An 11,678-nucleotide genomic window follows, 5' to 3' on the forward strand; every position below is an offset into this window, starting at 1 on the left:
ATAATATGATAACACAATCGTACATTTTATCAGTAATAAACGATAAGCACGTACGGAATACCACGACAACTACAGCGTAGTGTGTACATTAATTTTCAGAATTTTGAAATTTACGGTTTGTACTGATTATTTGTCGGCTTGTGTTTTTGTATTTTGTTGTGTTCACTGGCCTGGACAACGATTGACGATTTTTTGTTCCGTTGTTGATTGTTCCGTAAACGGCGTAAACCACACTATTGAAGTACTCAACTTACTATTGTGTCAGTGTTTTCAGTTTTCACTATCCGATTTGCATTCATTTTATTTTCGTTATTGATGTTCAGAACGTAATAAATTAAATACTAAAATGGTAAGCTTAATGAAATAATGATGTGTAAAAACTAGCCGCCTGACTTTGGCGTAATTTACCGTACTTAGCCAGTTGTACCGTGTTTGTGATGTTTGCAAATTAATTGGTTATTTTTGTTACCTTTCGGTGATTTCACTATTTACAGGTTTCGTTGAATCCCGTACGCATTTTGAAACGCGAAGCTGAAGAAGACCGAGGGGAAAATGCACGTCTGTCCAGTTTCATCGGTGCCATTGCCATTGGTGATTTGGTCAAAAGCACACTTGGGCCAAAAGGTATGGACAAGATACTAATTTCTGTAGGCCGTGGTGGTATGGATTCTAAAGTTGAAGTGACTAATGACGGTGCGACAATATTAAAAAATATTGGAGTTGATAACCCAGCAGCTAAAATATTGGTCGACATGTCAATGGTTCAAGATGGTGAAGTTGGTGATGGTACTACATCGGTCACTGTGTTAGGTAAATTTGTATTATTTATCTGTATTTAGTTGTGTTAAGTATAATTACTAATTAGGTATGCAACTAAAATTAATAAATATTTATAAGTTGTGAAAATAGGTACCTATCAAAAATGTATTTTGACTTATCTTTATAGTTAGGTACCCACGTTTTATAAATACATAATAATTAATAACGTACCTAATTAATATCTATTCTTTTATTTATTAACATACCTAATTAGTAAAATTTAAATTACCTATATTAGTCAATGTTAAAGAACATCATTGCATACTCAATAACAATTAAATAAACTTGTTAGAAGCCAATGGATACAATTTACCTGTTATGGAGCATGATTGCATAATAATATCTTGGTTGAATAGCAATAGAAACTCGAGTAGAAAGCTTTAAACATGACCTAGTATTGCATTCGGCTTTATGTAGTGCTGTAATTTCATCCATTCACAAAGTGGAGCTGCTTTGGCATTGAATGTATGAGATTACAGCGGGTCGTAGTGCCCACATGAAATATTTGGTCGCTGAATATTATTGTATTTCGTGGGCTATTCTCTCAATTATTAAATCAACAATATTACCTACCTATTTAATAGGTAGGTACATGTAATTTAATTAAAACATTTTGTATATAATGTCTGTCATACGTTTTTTTAAACCTACCTACTTATACATTTGTTTACTTATGATAATAAAGTGTATAATAAGTTTAGACAAACAATTTAATATAATAATAAAAATGTTATCCCTTGCATATAATATAGCCAATTTAAGATACATAGGTAATGTAGGTACATCATAATGTTTTTGTCAATTTTATATAATATATATATATATATATATATATATTATATTGTACATTTTAATAGAATCTTGAATCTGTTTTAACACAGATGCTGCTATATTTTTGTCATTGTGATTTTGACTTGGAATAATTTTGGTCATGTGTAAATGAATGATCAACTAAATTAAAAACCTATTGAGATAGATAAAGTCCTTAACAGTGATAAATAATATGATTTTTTTATTACATAATAATAAGTTTAATGAAAAAAAATTTTAAATACCACCGATAAGCACTATACTATGCAATTGTACCTATAATACAAGTATACAATAAATAATTGGTAGGTACCTATTGTCTCATCACTTGTATTATGTGAAATGCACTAAAATCACGATTAAAGATATATCTTTAAGGGATATTATATTTAATCGTGACTAAAATCTAAAACATCTTATTCTAAAATTCTCTAAATTCATGACTATCTAAAATTCAACTTTACTAGCACTGTTACTTAAAGTAAGTTGTGCTAGCATACGTTTATTCATAAGACCTCATCAACTCTATGATATTTATACTCCAGCACAGCTCAGTCTTTAAAGGTCGAACACAATTTATGGTCAGAAACATTTTTATTGCATTCAAAACAAACTTAAAATATCTCATTGATATCCGTTTGACTGTCCCACACTCTTGCCGAACCCAATGACAACAGTAGGACTGTCTATGCACTGCGGCGAAGACGTTAATATCATAATATTACTTACCTTAGCACATTTTGCTTCTTGGACCCTGCCTATGTTAATAATCTACATGCAAAATATGTATTAAATTATAATATAATTATATTTATTATTAGCGATTTATAGTATACGACATTACTTAATAAGATATTTAATAATAAAGAACCTACTTAGATGGACAATATTAAATACTTTTTTTTTAAACTATATAGCTGCAGAATTATTACGTGAAGCGGAAAAATTAGTAGATCAAAAAATTCATCCACAGATCATTATTGCTGGGTGGAGAAAGGCAACACAGATAGCACATGAAGCTTTACAAATGGCTTCATTAAATCATAGCAAAAATGAAGCTGAATTTCGAGAAGATTTATTAAATATTGCTCGTACAACATTGAGTTCTAAGATCTTGTCTCAACATAAAGAACATTTTGCCAAACTGTCAGTAGATGCAATCTTGCGTTTAAAAGGATCTGGAAACTTATCAGCTATACAAATTATAAAGTTAAAAGGTGGTTGTTTGGAAGATTCGTTCTTGGATGAAGGTAAAACACATTTTAAATTAACTCTAAAAAAATACATACCTAATTTACCTTTTGCTTTTATTTAAATAGGTTTTCTTCTTGACAAAAAGATCGGCCAATTTCAACCAAAACATTTAGAAAATGCTCGTATATTAATAGCTAATACACCTATGGACACTGACAAAATAAAAGTTTTTGGATCTCGTATCAAAGTTGATTCTATGGCAAAGGTTGCAGAACTTGAATTAGCAGAAAAAGAAAAAATGAAAGACAAAGTTGGCAAAATCCTTGCCCATGAATGCAATGTGTTCATTAATAGGTAATACGAAGTTCATAAAATAATTTAAATATAATATCTGTTTAAATTAATTAGTTATTAAAATACAATATATTGTCGTTGACGGGAACAAACCTATGGAAAAAAAACATAGTTTTCAGAAAACTAAAAAAACTATTTTAAATAAAGAAACCACATAGGAGTTATTTCATATATGATTTATAATGATATATTGTAGGTACCACATAGAAAAATTTATTTATTATTTTTCATTAATTTTACGGTGCTGATAGCACATAGGAGATTTTATCAATAAATGGCTAAGTTTTTTCTGAATTTAGGGATACCAAAACCTCAAAATCATAAATTTGGCACAGGAGATTTGTTCCCGTCAACGACGATATTCATCTTCTTTGCCCTTATAGTATATATTTTCAAATGAGAACAAATTTGTATAATTTTTTTTATAACAAATATTTTTGATATATTTAGTAAAATATTTATAGTTTTAATTTAACTTTCTTTATTACATTTTAAGTTAAGAACATTAATTCAGTCGCTACATTTGCTTTTTTACTATATTTCTATTTTTATGAAATTCATAAGAATTTTAAAACTTTAATATTTTACCTACGCATAACTTACATAAAAAGTGCAATATCTTGAAAAACCAACATAGCAACACGCGTAGGCGTAATGTTCTTAACATTAGGTTTGATAATAGGTGAACTCACTTTAATACTAAAAGTAACAACATAAGGTTAGTTCTGCTGTAGTATATCTGATATGTTGAGCGTGTGTTAGAGAGAGAGAAAAAATAATGCGATTAATATCCTCTTATAAAAAATTTTTAGAAACAATAAGGTCATGCAGAAAAAAATAACTAACACATTATCACAGAATCTCAAAATATATTAATTTTTTTCCCCTCGTTCTTAGAGTATAGTGTACGTAATTTTAATAATCAATGATATTTTTACTTCAAACTATAAAAACAAATCATTTTCGTTAATACTTTAAATAAATAATAAATATCTAATATAATTTTGTAGTAGCAAAAGTACCCATCAATACCCCTTAGTGCATGACTAAAAATAGATCTTAGATTATGACCACGGTTATCTACTCAGGTTGGAAGACGAGATAAGAATTGTGACCCAAAAACAGTGTTTTGATGAACTAAAGCGCTAGTAGTCACAGGACCATAATAATAATTATATTATATTGTTATAGACGAGAATTTACAAAATGTAAAACTTTTTCGTCATGTAAAAATTTTAATATTAATTGTAAACAAGGTTATTGCGTAATAAAAATTGTGAGACAATCGCCCACTAGAAATTTTGTTTTATGCAGTTATTTATAACGGTGGTGGTGAGATATAATGAACATTACAAATTACAATATTATTCCAGTATTTATTTTACTATTAATTGATTTTGATTTTTTTTCTATAGTGGCTAAATAAGGATTGAGGATCAAAATACATTAAATTACTCAATTAGAAAATTTCAGTACCTTTATTTTAATACTTCACAAATCAATGATAATAATTAGTTCCCAGAAATAAAATACATAAATTAAACTATAATATTATAATTTCATCACACTGTTTCTAAAATATGTATTTAAAATTTAATTTTCCTATTATTTATACACTTATTATAAACTTAATACATTTCTCCTTCGATATCTCTCAATTATACAGAGACAACATGTAAGTATAGTTGTCGTCTTTACGTATTTGTATAAGATATTAAGAGGATGTCAGCCCAATATTTGTTTTCTTTCAGACCCACGAGCCACATTACCTATACAAAAATTATAGATAATAATATTTTTGAATGTATGACATTATAACAGTTCAATATTTTATTATTATTTGACTTAGTATTCGACTATCAAATAAAAATAAAAATTTGTTATTTAAAGATGTTTAAAATATTTAGACAAATCGATATATCATACCCTCAAAAATATAAAAACGATTCTGCGTAAATGTATTTTGTCTATGTTGCGCATGAGCCAGAATGAGAAAACAAACAGTGTGCTGACACCTTCTTAATTAATAAGTATATAAATCAGGACTTGAACATATTCATAGAGTATCCTTTTGCGTACTGATTAAATTACTAAATAGCTAATTTTTTATGTTAACTTAATAATGAAATGACTTAGCTTTTAAAATTAACTAAAATTAATGACTAGAGTTTATTTCTAATGCGGATTCTTTTAACCTGAAATATACAAAGCAATAATGAATAATAATACATAATTGTTACTATAACTCATAAAAGTTAAATATTTTTAATAGTGTAATATAATATATTATATATAATATAAAACAAATAATAATAATCTTACTGTCGTGTAACAGAAAACAATAGTCAAATGGTAAAATTTTAAAAATATGTAATAACTTTAAAATTTATACCAGCAAATGGTAAATAATAATTATCTTACTGTCGTATAACAGAAAACAATAGTCAAATGGTAAAATTTTAAAAATATGTAATCTATATTAAGAGAAAGTTGAAAGTTATACTAGAATTTCGTTAGTGGCTTAGTATAACATATTATTAAGTGTGATATAATTTTGATACTTTTTTTTTCTCTTGAAATTTTTTTAAGTTTAAGAGTTTCTTGGTATGAATATTGTCTCATCCTCATCTGAATATAATAGACTATTATTTCCGTAGTGACATCAACTATGTGTACACTGCAGGTGTACTTAAATTTAATATTACTAGTCACATCAGTAATTACTTTTTCAAAAACATCTAAGGCTTCACAATGTTTAGAAAAAGAATGTTCCACTAAACTCAAAAATTCAAATAAAAAATTTTTAGGGTGAATTAATTGTCCTTTAGATTTAGCTACGACTAGTTCACCTGATTTATGTGCAATGTCACTGTTCAAAAATTCTATACATGTTGGGCATTTTTTATGTTTTAATATTTTTCTAGTAACATACCCACACACATAGTAGACTATGCAGTCTCTAATACTTGAATCGCTTTCTGAATCCACATCTGGCAATATTTCACAAGCTTCCACTCATTGTTAGCTATCAAACTGTCCAATTTTTCTTTCAGTCTTACAATTTTTTCAAATCTTTCAGAGGCTTTGTCATGAAAAATTCCTTGAAGATTTGCCAAAGATATTTTTGGCACATCAGCATCTGTGATAGTACAATTCCCTTGTTTAGGTGGTTTTAAAACCGAATATACTGAAAGTATCTTGTACAGGTGCAAAAATGTTGGTGCGGTAGGATGGTCATTGGGTCCAGCTGCTTGTCTTGTAATACCAAAAATTTTCTAAACAAATACTAACACAGCAATTCAGTTATTTTACTTTAATATAAATTTACTAATGTTTACTTCTAAATCGTCCTGACAAATTTTACCAGTTAGAACATAGTCAAAATTACATTTTTCTAACAAGTACATTGAAAGTTCTAAAGTAGAATGTAAAGTAACACGTAGTCCTTGTGCTGTCTGTGATGACAACAACTCATTAGGCTCGATGTTGCATTTCATTTTCCCAACAGTCGATATATTTAATCGCATCTTTAAATGTCTATAAAGTAGTCCAAATAAAAAAAATTAATTCAAATTAATTAATTGATTTTATTATTAATTGTTAGTACAAAATTACTTACATTAACAAGTAATGTAGATTCACTACCAGATTGCCAAAATCAAATAATATCATCTTCATTGAAATGTTTTTAGAAAATTTAAAAACTGTTTCTTTATTAAGTACAATTAACAATGCAGCACTTTCCCATTGTAGTTAATATTATATAAAATAACTACCTATACATTAATATAAAATTATACAATTAATGTTTAACAATATTTAATAGTAATTAATAAATTAAAACAATGTTACTAATACAAAAAAAAAATCAATATATTAACAAGTGTTTGTAATGACGTCATATTCACTAATCAATGGTCCTGTGACAGGCAGCGCTGTTAGTTCGCATGTACGCCACGTGGGTCAAAACTCGCTATAGAGTATTATACGCCGATTCCCAACATGAGTAGATAACCGTGGTAATGACCAAAACTATTAAAATAATATTTTATTATTTCAGACAATTGATCTACAATTATCCAGAACAACTTTTTGCTGATGCTGGTATAATGGCTATTGAACATGCTGATTTTGATGGTATTGAACGTCTAGCATTGGTCACTGGTGGTGAAATTTTATCGACCTTTGATTCACCTACGATAGCGAAGTTGGGAACATGCAAACTTATTGAAGAAATAATGATTGGTGAAAGCACTTTATTGCGTTTTTCTGGTGTGGCTCTTGGCGAAGCTTGTACTATTGTCATTCGTGGAGCGACTGAACAGATTATTGATGAAGCTGATCGTTCTTTACATGACGCCTTATGTGTTTTATCATCTACTGTCCGTGAGCCAACTATTGTCTATGGTGGTGGTTGTAGTGAAATGTTAATGGCAAACGCTGTAAGTGCTGAAGCAGCAAAAACGCCAGGCAAAGAAGCTGTAGCCATGGAAGCGTTTTCTAAAGCACTACAATCTCTTCCCACGACTATAGCTGACAATGCTGGTTTGGATTCAGCTGAATTAATAAGTGGATTAAGAGCTGCTCATGCCCTAGGCAAAAATACTACTGGTCTAGGTCAGTAAGCATATAGTAAATTTTATTAGACAATGTTTTATGGTATTAATTTTTTATTGAAGATATGGAAAATGGTTGTTTGGGATGTATGCATGCAACTGGAATCACTGAATCTTTTGTTGTTAAGAGGCAAGTACTTGTATCTGCTGCAGAAGCTGCTGAAATGATTCTTCGTGTTGATTGCATTATCAAGGCTGCACCGAGAAAGCGAGTTGAAGACCGTGGTCATTGTTGAATCTAAAGACTTATTGCTTAAAAGCTAATTTCAAACAAACACATTCTGAATGTCAATATAAGACTGCTTTAAAAGTATTTTTTTTTCCTATAAATCCATTAATTTTCAATTTTATATGCAAATATTAATACTATTTTTTAAGTATTAAATATTAATATTTATAAATATGCATCATATGTTTGTATATATTTATCTTTTTATACAAAATATATTTGTTTAAATAAAACATTAATCAAGCAATTTATAATTTGATTTGATATTTTATCTTCTTTGTTTAAGTTTATTACTATCAGATTTTTGCCATAAGCTAACGTAAATATTAAATTGTTTAACCATTGTAGGCTGTCTAGACATAACAGTATTTCATAATCTATGGATTTGCAAAATTATTTTAATGTTTTATAAGTATACTATATGATAAAATTATATCATTATACTACAACCTATTATAGTATAACTAGATTGGTCACACGCATATTATTATATTATATTATATTATTATAATATTAACCCATTGAAGAGTAAAGACGTCAATATTGATATTTTTTCTCGATTATGTCCTAATATTGTATCTGTTTATGTACCAAGACGTTAATACTCAATTAATGTATTTTATATTTATACTGTTTCGGTCTTCAACAAATATTGTTATTGAAAGCTTAGAGCCCTGTTGATATTGTTGATACTACTATATTATGTGCTGCCATAATATATTGGATATCATATTTGATAAGAAGAAATTTTTATCTAACTTCACAAATAAACAAAAATCTTTACTAAAATTAAAATATCAATTTTTTCGCAAAAAAAAATTGATTAATGAAACTTTTTATTCATAAACAACATAATTAACAAACAGTTAAAAAATTAAATTATCTAATTACTAATTGTACATTTATACTTCCTTTTTTTTATGTTTAACCTGGAAGAAGAATAGTAATGGTTGATTACCATCATGGCATTATATCAAAAATGTTGAAAAACTTAGCTGTAGAGCATATATAAGGGCTAGGGGGCTAGTTGATTATGAATACATTGTTACAAACATATAACTGAGATAACAAACTGTATAAGCTTAAATAATCATTCTGTATAATATGTGATTAAATATGTGATTAAATGTTGAAACGTTGTGTGATTCCCACTGGTGTGATTGCCAAGGACACCAATAATCAAATTTACAAACTAAGTGTTCCGACAACTGGTATCGCCCTCTCCCCCCCCCCCCCTTTGACGCCACTGTGAAAATCAGCATATTGGCCATTCCATTGATTTATATTCATAATTGTTTTATGGTGCTATAATCATATGCATGTTGAAATATACAATTAATATTAGTATTCAAACTATGTAAACACACGAGTGTACATTTTTGTTTCTAATACTTATGCAGTTATACGACATAACAGGTCAATACTTTTACTCATCACTTTTGCTATTATATACGGATATTGGATGACCTCAATTGTACACAATATGTATATAGGGCCTTTCAATGCATGTAAAAGCCACTTGCACATACGCCGTCATACGGTATGTGTGGTCACTGATACAGTCCAGTTGTAAGTTACATTTATATTATACTTATACAGTTATACATAACTATAAAGTCGTTTTACTTATTTACATTAATACCAAAATCATTGGTCCCTGCTAGCTTCTATTTCAACACATACTATTTATGTTTGTAGAGTATTATGTATTAAATTATGTTGTTCTTTTAAACATAAAAAACATTTTTTTAAATACTACAATACAATGTTAATGTATTATATTATTTTAAATAAACCTAATATGTTTTTATTTGAGAAATATTTAACAAAATTGTAAGACATGTTAAACATTTGCTTCAGAAATAAAACTGTACTCAATGGCATAATGTAACTCAAATAATGGGGAAGAATATGAAATTTTTTTTACCTTAAATCATGTTTTTTATATAATATTATATGTGCAAACATTAAGAGGACTCGAACCCACACACAAGCTGAAACCTCTGATTTATTAATTAAACACCCATAGGCACTATTATTTACTACTGCTGTCTGCCAAATAAACCAGCTGTGACACACTCGGATTATTAAATAAAAAAAAGAAATCAAATCAAAAAAGTAATGTATTTTACAAAAAAATATACCCATTACTCAATGATATTATGTAAAACGTGTGACACGTCATTAAAACTCAAAATCAAATTGGGATGCATTGCATCATGCCATAATTTAATTAATGAATCAATAATTAAAACAATATTTAGCCATACAATTAAAGAAAGGTAGGCAGTACCCAGTGTTGGGAAGGAACGCGTTCCTGGAACGCGTTCCTTTTATAGGAACGAAGCTCGGAACGCGTTCCATTTAAAATATAGGAACGAGGAACGGGAACGAGTTCCTATTTTGAAGGAACTTGAACGAAAATTTCCGTTCCTCAAATAATGAAAAAATTTTAACACGTTGAGTGCCACAGTATATTTTATGAAGCGCATATAGTGTGTTTCCGCGCCAAAACTGAGCCGCGACGCCGTCGGTCGACTACGTGTCGTGTTCTGGTCGTTTCCGGTTCCGCGCGCCAAATTAGTTCTTCTCAAACAAAACAAAATGTCAGTATAAAAATATTTTTTCAAATAAATTGAATTAAAAAAAAAAACAGATTGTTGTATCATACTATGTCCTATACTCCTATGGACTATAAGCCTATAACCTATAGCATATCTCTATGTGTGGTGTATCGTGTATAGTACACACTATACACTGTATACTATACTACTATAGTAATATACATGTATAATATTATGCAATTATGCAATATGAATGTATATATATAAAGTTTCAAGTCTACGCTATACAACTTTTGAATTATAACAAAAAAAATCTAAGACAAATCATTTTTGTTAAAAATCGGTGCTCCTAGAAAGGAGTGAGTTAACCGATTTCAGTGGTGGTCAATGGTGTTTTTTGCGAAAAATTTTTAAGTCAGAAATAATCGGTTAACTCTCTCGGTTCGATTATTTCTGACTTAAAAATTGTTCGCAAAATACACCATTGACCACCACTCAAATTGCAAAAAAAGGAACATGAAGGAACGGGAACGCGTTCCTTTTTAAAAAGGAACGGGAACGCGTTCTTTTTTCGGGACAGGAAAGAGGAACGGGAACGAGTTCCTTTCTTACAGTAGGAACGAGGAACGGGAACGAGTTCCTTTTTAAAAGGAACTTTCCCAACACTGGCAGTACCTTACCTAGTGGCTTAGTAGTTGGTACTTGGTACCACAGATTTCAACAATAATTTATAATATAAAATATACATTCAGTCCTAAGTATGAAGTGGGAAGGATTTTGTTAGGTTAACCTATGCTTACTCTTTAACCACTATATTAATATATATTTTGGGGGGGGGGGGGGGGGATATATGCAGTCTTAGGAACAATTTTCAAATGTATTGAGTATTATTGTTTGCCAAAATCATAATAAACCTGGATCATTTTTAATTGCAAAATTTTAACTAAATTAAGTATATCAATTATAAACTTTATAATATCTATAGTCTATACACTAGAATACTATAAGAAACTTGTTAAAATACTATTATAATATTGTATTAGATAATCAGTCAACAGTTACCTATATATACTGGGAAAAACAATTGCTTTC

At 28.9% G+C, this 11,678-nt stretch overlaps 1 protein-coding gene across 1 annotated transcript; it reads left to right on the forward strand.

The window, feature by feature from the left end:
- The first annotated feature begins 73 nt into the window (after positions 1–73).
- Positions 74–8,270, forward strand: LOC132934259 (T-complex protein 1 subunit beta-like). The gene is made up of 6 exons (XM_061000550.1): positions 74–349; positions 495–810; positions 2,547–2,879; positions 2,949–3,177; positions 7,238–7,794; positions 7,857–8,270. Exons 1-6 carry the CDS (start codon positions 347–349, stop codon positions 8,027–8,029), a joined length of 1,611 nt encoding a protein of 536 aa, XP_060856533.1. The 5' UTR covers positions 74–346; the 3' UTR covers positions 8,030–8,270.
- Positions 8,271–11,678: the final 3,408 nt, after the last annotated feature.

The sequence above is a fragment of the Metopolophium dirhodum genome, chromosome 1 (assembly GCF_019925205.1).
Source record: "Metopolophium dirhodum isolate CAU chromosome 1, ASM1992520v1, whole genome shotgun sequence".
NCBI lineage: Eukaryota > Metazoa > Arthropoda > Insecta > Hemiptera > Aphididae > Metopolophium > Metopolophium dirhodum.